The sequence below is a fragment of the Zonotrichia albicollis genome, chromosome Z (assembly GCF_047830755.1).
Source record: "Zonotrichia albicollis isolate bZonAlb1 chromosome Z, bZonAlb1.hap1, whole genome shotgun sequence".
NCBI lineage: Eukaryota > Metazoa > Chordata > Aves > Passeriformes > Passerellidae > Zonotrichia > Zonotrichia albicollis.
In genome coordinates this window covers 59,435,149-59,450,278 of record NC_133860.1, presented here as the reverse complement: position 1 = coordinate 59,450,278, position 15,130 = coordinate 59,435,149, and the positions used below count along the sequence as shown (strand labels likewise).

Sequence of the window (15,130 nt, the reverse complement as noted above, 5' to 3'; positions counted from 1 at the left end):
CTTGCCTGCTCTAGTTTGTTTTCAACAGAGTGAAAGGTGGATGGCGTTTTTTCACATCAGAAGTCAGTCAGTTACATTCTGCTACTGTTTGTGAAAAGTAGCCCATTGGTAATAACATGGATGGGTGTAATGGATTTTCGTGGTGTATCTTGTTCAAAAATGATTGTGGGGAGAATTAGACTACCTTGCCCTCTTTATATAGTCCAAAAGATACTGAAAATACTGTTTTGTAAGCAAAAATGTGCGTGATGTAGCTGTTTGATGCCTTTTGCTATACTGGTAGCCACAAAACATGCGCTGTTGAAGGTCTCTGGAAAAGACCTTGTGTAGGCTCACCCTTACAGACAGACCTGCCATATTGAGCTGCTTCTTGTAATTGTCTCTAGCCTGTTTCTTTTGAGGCTTCCATTTTCTGAGTCATTATCTTCTGGGACAAGAATGAAGCCTTCAGAAGTGCAGTGGAGATTTTATGTCAGGTGTACCATCTTAGCACTTGCATCTTTAGGAGCCCCTTTACTGCTGACTATAGTGAAATCTGCTTCAGACTGTGAGGTGACCTGCATTTAAAAAACACTATGCCTTCACATGGCTCAGCCTTCTAAAAGTGCTTTGATGAACATTAGGAAATACATATGCTAAATACAATCTGATGTAACAGTATTATGAGCCTGCATATTGGAAGCACGTAATGTAGAAGAGTCTTGGGATAAATGCTTTGTTGTGTTCAGTTGTGATTGCTTCAGAGTGGCCCACTGTGGTTATCACTGTGACCTGTGATTACAGCAAAATAAATATGAGCGTGCTGGGTTTCATTGTCAATATCCAGTGCCACTTTCCTAAGCTGGTGCATAATGCAGTTCTTTAATAATGGAGGAAAGTGTTGGAACTGCTTTATATGAATTTAGTAAAGGTAGTTGTTTGTGGGGTTGGCTGGTGTCTAACCTCTCTAGTACATCCTGTACCATCATGTGAGGGGTCCCAGACTCTTACCAATATCAGTAATTGCTACTGCAGTGCAAGTACTGAATAATTTTGTGCTGGGTAGATATCAGCCAGCTTGGGATAGGACAAACAAATTGAGTTTTAAAAGGGCTGATGTGTCTGCTTTTTGTCAGGTCTGCTTAATATTTTTTTCATGTTAAGTGCAACATCAGGATCTTGGCTCATTGGATGCAAATGTAGCAGTTCTGTTTTTTGTCAGGAATGCTCTACCCTGGAAATCTGAAAAATAAAAACCAAACTTTTGAGGGAGGATTTTTTATGATTCCCATATCAGAACTTGCCCTTCAGGATTATGTAGTACTGATGTCAAAGCCTGTTTCTTACCTCTTTTCAGAAAGGACGTTTTTCTGACGGCTTCCCAGCTCTGGGGTGTGCAGGAGGCTCCGAAGGGTGGCAGGTATGTACATTGAAACCAGAGGTACATCCCCACAGCAAGGGGAGCTGTGTTGGGTTCATGGTGACTCTTTTGCAGGTGTCCTTGTTAGCAAAGCAGATAAATGTGCTTTAAGAATACTGGGGACTTAGTACATACTGAGAAATATAAATCAGGATTGGATTATAAGTTTGATTTATTACATTCTTTTTCTTCAAGACCAGAATACTTAGGAAATTTCTCAGGAAAGGACTTCTTTCACTCAGGAACATACTCTGTATTTACCTGTTCTTTAGTTACCACTAAAAGGTCATTTTCATGGTTGCACCTTCCTCTGTGATGTGTTTTGTATGTATAAAGGGGTACTGGGCTTGCTTTTGGAGGTGTTTGACTCTGAAAGTGTTGTTGGACACCTAGTATAGTTTTTCTTTAAGGCACACATACCTGTTAATTTAAACATGCAGGTACTTCCACATGTGCCATTAGTTGCCAAGAGGCATCTTCAAATAACTTCAAATGACTCATTCAGTCCTATGAGCCCAAGAAAAAATGAGAAAGAAACTGAGCAATATTTTTTTGATAGACAGTATATTTAAGTAGTAGGAGAAGATGAACTTCAGGAACTTTATTTCTTGCTTGGTTTTAACTGCAACACTGTCACTGTCACAACCCAGGTTTAATATTTGGGAGTACCCAGTCAGGCAGAAAACGGTCTTAGAACATGCCCAGGGCAGCTCTTGAATTCTGTGTTTGGGATAACTCAGCATCCAAGTTAGCTCTTTCTTGTTGCTCTTTGAAGTTGAATCCTATTCCTAGAGATCTACCCACAATAACCTTAAAAAAAAAAGGATTTTAATCTGTCTTGTCATTTTTTTTCCATGTAATACTTTATCTTCGTGTAATCTTTTCCCACAGAAAAAGAACGTAGTAGTAAAAGAACAGGAATGTGAGTTTAAAAAATGTAATGGATCTCTAGCAGTGTCCCTCTGGAGATAAATTCTCTTCTTTAAGCACGAGCCTTAGTTTTCTGAGGACTGCTTGATGACATATTTATCATGCAGAAACAGAAAATACTTATTTCTGGCCGAAAACTGGGAATTTGTTTCCTCAACATTTATATTTTACTACTAGTGCACATCCTTCAGCAGGCTTTGTGGTAGAGATAAAGACCACACCAAATTGTTTTAGGAATATTCATCTAATCTGTAATCATCTAGCAACTACAGAGTATTTTGGTTACAGTTCAAAAGGCAAATAATTGCACGCTCTACATGTATGTTAATCATAAAGGGCTACTGGTTTGCTAGTTTGAGGCTGTACCTTACCTCAGGAGAAGATGAATCCATATATATTTTATAATAAAAAGATTGAAAATAATGATGTTTTTCATGAGACTGTATGAAAATGGCACTGTGCTTGAGGTTTGTAAAAGGGTGAGAACTAAAGCACCCTTTCTTCACAAACTATGTTCTGAAATTCACAAACTATGTAAATAAAACTCAGATATCAAAAGTAATTTGTGCACTTCTTACTTGTTGGAACCCAGGAAATTCCTCTGGCTGCCCTGGAGGACTTAAACCCCTGCCCAGGGGGCTCAGAGACCTTGGCACAGAGCCCAAGACCCCTGTGCCTTTGATTTAGCGCTCGGAAAAACAATTACCAACCTTATATGAAGAATTACAAGCCACAAAAGTTTAAGTAGAATGATAGTGAATTTATCACTGGGTGGAAAAATTGAGTTTTTGGGGTTTTTAGCATGGGGATTCAGGGGCAAGATGGAAGAATCTGGGTGTGTCCAACATTTCTTCTTCTTCTTGGCCTCCATCGTCTGCTGCAATTTTGGCACTTTTAGAGTAGAAGCTCGCTGTCTGACATAGATGATAGGTATTGCAAAGTAATTGTAAATATTGAACATGTAGTTTTTACTATAAAAAGAGAACACCTCCTCTGAGGGGCAGGCAGAGTGCCTGACTGTCTTGCTGAGTGGACCTCGCAGGACAGGAGAAAAAAAAATTATAGATAAGATACAATAAACAACTTTGAGACTGAGAAATGAGGAGCTCTGACTCCTTCTTTGACCGCCAGGCTGGGAAAAAAGACTTTCTAGTGTATCTTGGGTCACTCTGACCAGCTAGAATCTGGAGACTCACTGTGTAATCAAAATTACTTAAAATACAAATATTGCTAACTTTTCCTTTCAGTTTTGGAAACAAAATTGAAAAAGAAAAAACCAGGTTTAAGCAAAATCTCGTTGGATTTCTCTGGTTTGTTTTTCAAGCACAGAGCCTTAGAGTCTGTTCTAAAATAGGCATCAGTAAATGTTAAAGCAGACTTGTATTCTGTTAAAGCTTCAAAAGAAAGTTATGTGGGGAGAACTTGGAATTTATGCTGTCTGACAGCTGAATACTTTAACTCACCCTTTTCTGCTGGTGGAAGCAATTCAATCAATAAATTTGCCTGTCTCCACATATTGAGCTTCATATCCCTCATCATAGTAACTTACAAGTTACTCCTTGCAACTTTTGCAAATGTTTTCGGTTTTTTTGTTGTTTGTTTTCTTGTTTTTTTTTTAAATTATCCAAAAGTAGTGGGATAGGCTGCCTGGCAAACCTGCCATGGCGTGGTTGTTTCACTCCTGGCAGTGGGAAGGAAAGGTGTCTTGCAGTTAGTTGTTCTTTGCTCTGAGATCCTCATTCTGCTGTCCCTGGACAATGAGTGATGTGACATTGATTTTATAGAGAGGTAGGGAAGTATGTGCTTTAAAGGGCCTTCCTTTAAGGAACGTGGTCTTTTGTCTGGCAGCCTCACTGGGGGGGCTGACATCACCTGTGGTCATGGAGCTGTGCATTGCTTGTGTTGGGGAAGAAAAGTGGGTGATGGCACGGGAGACTTAAGTACAGAGTGGATGAGGGATTGCAGGGAGAGAAAACCCTGTGGAGGAGAATAAAGTGCAATACAAAAAGGGGTGAAAATCATAGAGGCACTTAGTATGGTTGGGGAATCATGAAGAGAGTGATGAAATTAGGCCAGAATGGCCAGTGCACCTTCGACTTTCTTTAAGGGAGAGTTTGGATCGTCTGTGATGGTAATGATCATTTCTTGGGAATCACAAGAGTCCCAGCTATGATGCTGACTGTTTCTGGTGTGTTAATAAATTCTCCTGGTTTTAACCTTCATATACAAAATAAAACTAGATCCACTTAGCACTTTATGTAATACTGAGCCAAACTGAGAAGTTGCACAATGCAACGAAGTGTTTATCGGAAGAAAAAATATTTTGAAACAAGCGTTGCAAAATTGGCCATTTCCTAGCTTTGAAATTCCAGAATCTGGCTAGCTTGTGTCCAGTTTTCGGCTGTTTGGATGGCCTGGAAAGGCCCGGGGTGGCCTTGGGGCAGCCCGTGTTTCAAAGGAACAGAAGAGGCTTCAGTTCTTTTCTCGGTCTCTGTGTTTATTAATTGTTTATCTAAAAGATTTTCTTTCGGCCCGACAGAGGTCTGCTCAGCAGCCAGCCATGAGTACACTCCCCCCCCGCCGGGGCGGTCACCTATCTTTATACCTAAAGTTGCGTATACAATATTTATCATTTTTCCCCAATACCTTTCACTCTTATTGCTCAGTGCACTTTTAGTAACAACCAATCTCAAAGTGCCACCATCACCACAGAAAATAGAAGAGAAGAAAAAAAAGAAGAAAGACAAGACACACCCCAATTCCTCCATCTTACTTCTCTAAACCCCCCTGTACAGAAATCCTAAACCCTGTGTTTCACTCTCTAACTAACTAATCCCTTCACCATTCACCCTGGTGAAATCCTCCTATCCTCATACTGGTGTCGTCTCCCGTGTAAGATCAAAGTCCAGCCACCAGATATTTCTGACAACATTCCAAAACTCCCGAGCCCCCCAAGGGTGGTCTTGGTGACTCGGCACCTCAGTCCTGAGGTGCTGAGATCCCACAGCTTGTGGGGTATTTGCTTGTGTCAGATACACACTTGGATCCAGCTGTACCATGCTGACTGGGGAAGGAGACGCCTCTGGGTTGCCTTACTTACAAAAAAACCTGGGTACTGGTGAGGGTTGTGGAATTGACATGTCTGAAAGATGAAATTTTGTGTTCACAAGTACTGCTTTGTGTGTACTTTGCCTCTGTGTCCTGGAGTATGAGAAGGATGACAGTCTCCTTCCCATGACTGGTTTTCCAGCTTCTCGCACTGCATGACTAGCATTTTGCGTTTTTCCAGAAGGTGGACTTAAGTGCTGCTTCTTTGATGCCCAGTGACACAGGTGATGTGAGAGACAGATGGGTTCTGATCTTCATAACAGTCAGTATATGCCATTGCAACTCTCTGGTTTCAAAACTTGTGCTAGTATTCCTTACTAGCAGTTATGCAGTCTGAAATTTTTCTAACAGCTTTGAATTTCTATACTTCAAGAGAGCAGAAGGTTGTTTCTACCTATTTCTCTTTCCATGCATTAGAATTTTACATGTCAAGGGAATGTTCACAGCTTTGAGCTTCCAGCTGTGGTCTGCCAAACTGACAGAAGCCGCGTTGATTGCTTCTGCAGTTGCTCTGTTTTTAGTCACCATAAGTACAAGCATCACAGAAAACTCATTTTGCTCCATTTCATCATTACACATTACATCGCTGATGCAAAATTAACATCAGAGTCCCTAAATTATGGATTATTGATCATTTACCTCAGAAAAGTTTTAACAGTTCTACAGAAAAGTAGACCTGTGGTCATTTTAATCAGAATTTATTTATGTAGCCAAATATTTCAGGTTTCTTTCTCCTTTACTTCTTCAGTGTACTTGTTTCCAAGCAAATTCTGGCTTTTTTTTTTTTGGGACTAATGCTCAAAGTATTAGGAGACTTAACTTTTCAGAAATTCAAAGCACTCAGATCTAATCAAAGCTAGTGAACGCTGATGGAACCAAGTTAATCTGGAAATGAGGCCATTGTCTAGGCCTTTTAATTTTATTTTTGTTTTACTTTTCTTTCTTGTATGACTTGCTTTATGTAAAAAGAGGTTCATATTAGATTATGAATGGCCTCACACTGGATGTCAGTGAAGGACTTACTCCAGATAATTTTCAGCACAGGGAAGGGAGGGGCAGGGGAGAATAACTAAATTGAAGGCTAAATTAAAGGACAAGGTTCTGAGTGCATTTTCATCTCTATTTAAGTTATAGAAATAAGAACAAAGTGGGTCTTGCACAATTGGGTGTGTAGTGCTCACCGTAGTCATTTTGTAACATGCAAAATTTTGCCCTAGATCAAGTAATGTCTGAGAAGTCAAATTTATTAATGTGAAAAAGGACCTTTCTTGCAATCTTGTGTACAAGATAGGAATGAAATCACAGATTTCCATTTTGTATAGCTGAAGCAATTCTCAGTCCACACAGCAAAGCTGGCATTAAAGGATCCAGCCAGACCCTTTGTTTTCTTCGAACGATAATTTAATATGTTTCAAGCTTCACTGTCATTTTACATTTACTGAGGTAGGCGAGCTGGACTAGGAATGTAATGTGACTATAGAAGGCTCAGGATTTTCCTTTACTAGGGCTTATATTTGCTAATTCTACTTGAAAGTTGAAAAAATGTACAGGACTTCAGAAGTCTTCTCTGGAGTTGTCTCTGCGGTATGGTATTGTACATAACTGATAGCATTAAGATGTCCTGGCTGTATCTTTAAAAATAAATTAAAAATAAATTTAAAAATTACAAAATAAAATCAAGAGTTGATGGGGAATTGATTTTTACATGCAGTCTTTTCAGTAACAAAAGGTAGCATTAAGCAAAGGATTATCTGTTCAAACTGCTGTTTTCCTCCTTACATTTCTCTTAAAATAGAATAGCTAAACTGCATGGAACTCAATAATTGAACTATTGTTCCCTTTTTAAACACTCACCTGTAAAGCTGTTTGCTTGCCTCAGAATATGTCATGCCTTGTGACTCAGATGAGTGGGCACTTTTTAATGTATTGGAGAGTAAAACCTGGAATTGCTTGTATATGATGATAAACAGGAAGGACACACAAAAAAGCCTGGTAACTGAAAACATTATTAAAACCCAAAACGATTAATACGACCTGCTACAAACAGTTGGATTTGATCCAAAGTGCTTACCAAGAGCAAAAAAACCCATAAAAAATAGGAAGTTACAGGTTCAGCTTGAGCAAGTTACAGTCTTGTGTGGATTTTTTTCTTAGTAGAGAAGATATTTATAAAAGTAAATGAGATTTCTAAATCTTTTAATCTTGCCTGTGATCATTTATTAAAGCAGGTGTAAACACTTAAAATGTGGTTGCCGGTCTTCTACTTGGCCACTTTACTTAAGATCCACTGGCTGCACTTACAAGAGATTCCTTGCCTTTTCCTGCTTAAAACCACATCCTCCCAGGGGAATCTTGCTTGTGCTTAGAGATGTTCTTGCTCAGCTTTCCCCTAGTCTTGTTACCTCTGTGTCTTTCAGGTACCGGTCCCTTCCTTTTCAATGTTACTAAGTGGGCTGATGGTGGCTGGATGCCAGACTCCCACCCTGCTCCTCACTCACTCTGCTCAGCAGCTGGGCAGGGGAGAGAAAATTTAAGGGTTCATGGGTAGAGATAAGGACTGGTAGAGATTTCTCCTCTAGTGTCATGGGTGAAGCGGGCTGTAATTAGAGATATGAATTGAAAACATTACCGACACAATTAGAACAGGAGTAGAATGAGAACTAAAAAATGCCCTTAAAAACAACTTCCACCCCTCCCTCCTTCCTAAGCTCTACCTCCTTACCCCAGTGGTACCAGAGGACAGGCAATGGGGATTTTGGTAAATTCATCAGCCATGGTTTATCCTGCATTCCCCAGCTGCACCGTGGGGTCCCTTCCACAGGGGACAGTTCTCCGTGAACTTCTCTGATGTGAGTCCCTCTCAAGGGCAGCAGCTCTCTGACCTGCTGCCTTGTGTGAGTCCCTCCCATGGACACACAGTCCTCCCAAAACTGCTGCAGCCTGGGCCACTCTTCCCCGGGGTGCAGTCCCTCAAGGAGAGGCTGCTATAGCAGGGGAGCAGGGCCCCTCTCTCCACGGCTCTCTCACGGGGTCACAGCTTCCCATAGCATCCACCTGCTCCAGCCTGGGGCTCCTCCATGGGCTGTGGGTGGATCTCAGCATCCCCACGGACCTGCATGGGCTGCAGGGGCACAGCTGCCTCACTTCACCATGGGCTGCACCAGGGGCTGCAGGGGAATGCCAGCTCTGTGCCTGGAGCAGCTCCTGCCTCTTCTTCAGTGACCTTGGGGTCTGCAGGGCTGTTCCTCTCACATGTTCTCACTCTGCCTTTTTCTGCTCACAACTAAAACTGTTCCACCAACTGTGTTTTGATTTCTTCTTAAGTATGTTATCATTACCACCATTTGTAATTGGGCCAGCCTTGGCCAATAGCCCTTCTTTCTTTGGAGCTGCCACAGGTTGGCTCTACTGGATGTGGTGGAAGCTTCTAGCAGATTCTTCCATGAGCCACTTGTGAAGCCCACCTGCTACCAAAACCAGGCCGTGCAAAATCAATACACTTTCACTCACCCTCCTGCTGGATAACCTCTAGGTATTACAGTCATCTTGTATTGTAGTGTGTTTTACTAGAGTCACCTCAGTGTCTCAGGCAGTGGTGGCATGTTGAAAATCTAGCATCTTGCTGCAAAGGACAACATATTTTTTTTCATCACCACCCCAAGTGTACAGGCCTCAAAACCTGTTTATGATCAAGTAATTTATGAATGCACTAACTGCTTCTGGAGTCTTCACCTAGGAATGGTGAAGACAGAAGGACTGGAGTCTTCTAGAAGATGGTGTAGAAAGCATTGGACAGTTTTGTTTATTAGGACAGGCCTTTCATGGTCTTAGAGTAATAGTTGACTTGAAGGCGCAGTGACTTCCATGGTACTTTCATGGTACTAGCAGTTTCACTGTTGAAGTGTTTTCTCTCTTAATTTTTGTGTGGAGTGCATTGGCTCTTCATTTCTGTAGCTGTGTTTTTACCCCTTGCACACCACAGTTTAGTGGCATTATAGGAAACTTCACTAAAAAAAAAAGACTTCTGTAAGATCCCAAGTATGGGAGGTACAGCAGATTGTGTAACCATTCTTACTATTAATGCTGCACTTCTCATGTTCTTTGCTCTGTGATACTAATGGTTTTTGTTATCTTTGTTTATTGTTTATTAAGAGAGGTGGGATTTTCTTTGACACACTGTTGAAAGAATAGACTAGAATCAAGTTTTGTGCATTGTGTAGTTGACAATTCAAAGTATATACACTTGGAATTCTAGGTTGAAATGATTGCTTTCAATTATTGCCCATTTGTCATGTAATGTGTGTCTTGTTTTTAACAATATGATTTTCACCAAGTAATATATTTTGTGTCCAAAGTAAGATATGCAGGCAGCTGTAGAAATACTGCAACATCAGTGCTATTTTCGGCAGTATTTAGTTTGCTTTCTCTTCTATTTCTTGCTTCCCTCCTCTCTCCACAGCATCATTTATTTCTCTGGTGAAACAGAAGAATGCACTCAGTCACACTTCTCAGCAGCTCTGCAGCCTGTGGAGCGTGTGGGCAGTCTGTGTATGCAGCATCCTGGAAAATGTGCGTTCTCTTGAAGTGATCTGCTGAAAAGCACGTACTTGTACAGTTGTTCCAGCCTCCCTTGTTGTGTTGCTCTCAAGAGCAGAAATGCCTGGTCTCTAATACTCCCTGGGGTCTCCATTTCATCTGCCAAAGAAACACTACCTGCTGCAGTTACCCAGTGAGCCCCGAAGAGCAGGGACACTGAAGATGGCTCTGTGTGCTTTTTATGCTGTTTGGGGTTTGTTGCTAGAAGTGGCAATAGCATTTGGCCCAGTGCCAAGGATCACTTGGGAACACAAAGGTAAGAGCAGAAATTTAAGTATTGTAACATGGGACATTGTCACATCCTCAGGGTTTCTGTGGGATTTGAAGCTCCCTGAGGCTTTAGGTTCTTTCAGCCAACTTGCTGTGAATTGGTCAGGTGTTGCTACTTTGCTCACCTTATGAAATTCGTAGGACCAGAATATTCAAAAGTCATTCAGGCACTGGGTTAACTGATTTTGATTCCTTCAAGCAGCTTTGAAAACAGTTTTTGAAACAGAGGAGGAATTCCAAATTTGGCTTTCTCAGCTGAAGGATATTGCAATTGAAACTTGTTTCAAGGGAAAACCCCAGTAGGTGTATTTTAGTTTAAACAAATTATTTTTATCTGGAGTCTGAATACATTAGCAAAATGCACCTCTCTGGCTAATAATCTGTTTTGACACCAAGCTGTCTTGAGCATTAAATAAATCAACAGACAAAGGAAAAAATCAGCATTGGGCCGTCTTTCAACAGCATTTTATGGTGTCTCGATATGAAAGTCTTTCACAGAACAATGCTTTTTCTTGCATTTGAAATTGCAGCATATATTCATAATTTCCCAGTACAGTAATAAGAAGTCTGCAAAATAAGTGCAAAGAGAAGTAATAGAAATCGGGATCCCTAGCTTTTGGTTTAATAATTTAGCCTAGGTCTGAAAAGAACTTGAGACCAAAGTCTGTAGAGTAGTTATTTGTGAATATATGCATTTTCCCCTTTTTTCTTCTTCTAATCCCCCATTACCCATGTGGCATGGATGCTTTAAGAGATTTTGTCTTTTGGTCCTTCTTTAATGTAAGTAAGCAGCAACTGATTACTTTACCAAGTGTACAATAACTGAACAAATTCAAATACATTGGCTGTATATTGAAGCAGTCTTAAATAAGGATGTTAAATTCTGAGCAGACATTCTGTAGGAAAAGATAGATGGAGATTAAGAATGTAGTAGGAATAAGCAGATCATGGGATGACTGTTTTGCTTGATGGTTAGTATAGCAATTAGTGAGTTGCTGACGCAGCCTTTCAGAAAGGATGGCCTACACATGGCTTGATGCTTCTGTCTTGTATTTTTGGCAAGTTGCTATTTAATGGCATAGTAAGATACTGCCAACTCACATCCAAATTAGTCAAAATGAAGGAGTTTATTTTAATTCCTGCAATTTATTTCTCTGTCTGCTGAAGATTATTGCATTTAAATGTTGGAAACCTACTTTGAATAGGAGAGGGAACTTTAGTTCAGTGGAGTTGCATTAACCAGTTCATCCATTTTGGGAAAATTTTCCTGCCAAGTAAAAGATATCAAAATTACATGCTTGAGAATCTAGTTTAAAATTAATGTTTCTGGAGTTTTACAATTGGAAGTAATAGTACATTGTTTTCATCTGTATCATTAAAAGCTATGCTTAATTAATCTTGTGTCTTCATGTACAAAGCTTTCAGTCATTCTTACATTACAGTTGTACAGTCAGAAAAAAAACCCCTTTTGTATTAGTCAGTTTGTGTCATCTTTCTTCAAGCCATTTTGGTCCATTCTACACACTTCCTCATTCCACTGCCTTTTCTCTCATATTTCCCTCTTTTTCTTGTCTTATTTCTATTCATCTTGATTTTTCCCTCATGCTGTTATTTTGTGTGTATGTTGTGTATTTAATCTCTGTTTTCACTTTACAGTCAGCTGCAAATAGTTTGTTATTCGCTTCTGTGTCTTCTTTCTGTTATGTCAGTATGCTGAAGAGTTCTCTTAAGGTGCTGGATATTTTGTAGGATTTGTTCAGGATGGTTGCAAAGGGATGTGGTGACTGGCCTGATTTTCCACAGTAGATTGGTATATGGAAAGAAAAGTTGAGGAACAATCTGACAGTGGATGTGGAAAATACAAGTTTAGAAAAAGCAAGTAGGAAAAAAAATGAAGAAGTGAGTTACAGGGATCACCACAAAAGGAAATACTTGAGCATTTGAATTTGAATGAGAAAGTTGGGAGGAGTGATTTTATGTTGGTGGAAGCTGCTGTTTCTGCTGTTTCAAGCTTCTGAGGGGTCCCTTGTCTTTTACATGGGTTGTCTGAATTAACCTTTGTTGTTTTCAAGTTTTCCAACAGCTGCTTAGACAACTTAGAAAAAATTACTCAGGAGCTTGACCCTAGGTGATTGTTTCTTCATGAGGTGCTATTTTTTTTCCATTTCAACAGAGGTCCAGCTAATACATTTTAATGACTCAAAAGTGTCAAACTATTCAACCTTGCTGTTAAGTGAAGACAAAAACGTTCTGTATGTAGGAGCCCGGGAAGTGATCTTTGCCTTAAATGCGGTGAATATTGCTGAGAAGCAGCATGAGGTATGCCTTTTAATACATTACTCTCCAGGTAAAAATGGTACTCCAAATTTGACTTAATTTCCTGATATCTGTAGCATTGCATTTTAGACAAATAAGTACCTAAAAGAGAAGTTGCTCTATATGGTCTACTCCAGTATTATTTCTGGAAGATTTTACAGACTAAAAAAGAATAAGAAAATAGAAGCTGGATATCAGCAAGTAATTGGAGATCTCCTTGGGTATTTTCTTCCTGGGAGAAGGATGGACGAGAGGAACTGTGGGTATCACCCGCAGTGGTAGTTCTTACATGTTTTCTTAGTATCAGGAATGGGCCATTTTCTGTTAATCTGAGTCAAAAAGTAACCTGAAACAGAGGCAAATCTGGGGCTTGCTCAGAGGCTGCAGAATGTGCTGCAAAAGACGGCCCTGTCCGTTCAGTTTCATCTTCTGTTTGGTGTTTAGGTGTGTCTGCACAGCAAGTAGTGGTGCAGACAGGTCGATCAGCTCACTCAGAGAAGTATTTTGAATATGTTTGGGCTGGTTTCTCAGAGTAAATTAGGCCAGGCAGAAGTCTGCTACTGTTATATTGCTTCCAGGTCCTTCCCAGGCTCCTGCTTTTCATCCCATCAGCAACACAGGCTCACATGTACAGGTACAGCATGGACTATCACCTAGGGTGCTTTAGAAGTTGCTTATATGATTTTTAATCCAAAAAACACGTTCATAGGTGGTGGGCACTTTCACCAGCATATACAACATAATTGTAAAGTTGTACTCAGTATAATGCAAATTAGTCCACTAAATTTTCTTTGATTCCTTTCCCCCAAGTGTTTTTTATTCCAGTGTTAATGAAATAGAGAAGTACTTCAAATTGAAAAAATACTTAAGTCAGTAACAGTTGCATTTCCCTAATGCATATGTTAATGAAAAGTTCATTAACTATTTCTGGGGAATCATCATTATGAACCTGAAAGATGATAGTTTAGTTCTGATTAAGGCACATGCATTTGAAAATGTCACCTCCTTGGGAAAAAATGGTTTTGAACCTTTGAATGCTACTTGCAAAATGTCTCACGTTTCTTGTGTGTTACTGCAAGATTTTCAGACCTTGCATTGACTTAAAGTACAATGTGCTTTTTTGTTGCATGTTTTTTGACTTAGTTGCACTGGAAGGTCACAGAAGATAAAAGGACTAAATGTGCAGTTAAGGGCAAATCAGAACAGGTATGTACTTTTATTGAACTTGGAGAAAGGTCTTGCACATTTCACTTCAAGAGGAATGACATTGAAAGAAGAAAGTCTGCAACTGTTTGAAATTAAAATTTCAAAACAATCACCTAAATTTTTTAAATTAACTTGAGTGTTAGAAATTGCAGCATGCTTAGTCTTTTTTTAGTTCATTACTTTTCTTGTTGAATATTATTTGAATGTTTGAAAATCTGAACACACCCTAATGTGTGCTTAATATTAATGTTTTTTCATTAAGATGATAAAACAGTATTACTGTCACTGAAGTAATTGGTAGCAACTGTTGTGTTTTGTTGTTGCAGTAATTCCTTCTCAGCATTTGATTTTACTGAGTGAATGATTAATTTTGTGTGCTTTGCTTTAGGGCATAGGGGTTTTTTATTAGGCGAGTTTATTTCTTTGCTAGCTTTGTCTATGCGTATTTTGTGTTGCTTGGCAGGTGTTCCACTTGTGGTGTAACTCAGACAGCTCAGAGGGCACCAGAGCAACCAGACCTCCTGTCAGCTTGGCAGGATCCCCTGGTGCTTCTGGGAACCACTGATTCCTTATGACTGCCAGGGCACAGGCTGGCCTGCTCGTCTTGCCTGTTTGCTTGGGGTAGTTGACTGTGTGTGAACGTACCATTCTGTTTGTGTAACACCACTTCATTTAATGATGCAGTAAAGCAAAGATTTACTGGGAAAGACTGATGGTCAGGCTTTTAACACAGGTTTGAAAGTAGAAGTCTGCAAGTTCTCCGAATACAAAAAGCAGATCTATTCTGCACATGGAGGGATGTGATGCTTGAATGTGCAGCCTGTTTAGTTGACGCATCCAGGGCTGATAGTTATCCTGTGTTCATGTGGTTCATTGGGATGGGAGTGGGCTGTCTCCCTTTGACTAGCTGCTTCTTTTCCTTGACTGACCACTGATGACCCTCAGTACATTATTTGAACATGAGGTATGACAGATGTTTAAGGTGTGTTTCCTCCTTGTCTACCTCTGCAGAATAGGATCAGAGAATTCTTTTATTTTATGGATCAATTGTGGTTGGTATTAATAATACTGATACTCAGCCATGATAAATATGGGATATAAGTTTGTCTCGTGCATGAGCATATGTTTAGCAGACGTGTGTGAATCTCCAGAAGTCCTCTCAAAAATTATTGGTGGGTATAATAAACCCCATAAATATGTACTTTGATAGAGCTCTGAATATGTTTTATTTTCTCCTGCTCCCAGTTTAGCAGCTCATACTTTAGCAGCTAGCCATGCTTTTTCCTCACTTCTAACCTTCTTCTA

The 15,130-nt window shown here is 39.9% G+C and overlaps 1 protein-coding gene across 16 annotated transcripts in view; it reads left to right on the top strand.

Annotated features, from left to right (window-relative positions):
* SEMA4D (semaphorin 4D) overlaps nt 1-15,130 on the top strand; it is a 103,859-nt gene that overhangs the window by 53,593 nt on the left and 35,136 nt on the right. For 14 of the 16 annotated variants that reach the window (XM_074533172.1, XM_074533175.1, XM_074533186.1 and 11 more), the window contains 4 exons: nt 1,337-1,399; nt 9,897-10,289; nt 12,477-12,622; nt 13,763-13,825. In XM_074533172.1, the coding sequence (XP_074389273.1) occupies nt 10,196-10,289; nt 12,477-12,622; nt 13,763-13,825 (303 nt within the window). In that variant the 5' untranslated portion in view covers nt 1,337-1,399; nt 9,897-10,195. The remainder of the gene's footprint in view (nt 1-1,336; nt 1,400-9,896; nt 10,290-12,476; nt 12,623-13,762; nt 13,826-15,130) is intronic. The other 2 variants (XM_074533178.1, XM_074533177.1) reach the window with 1 other exon arrangement.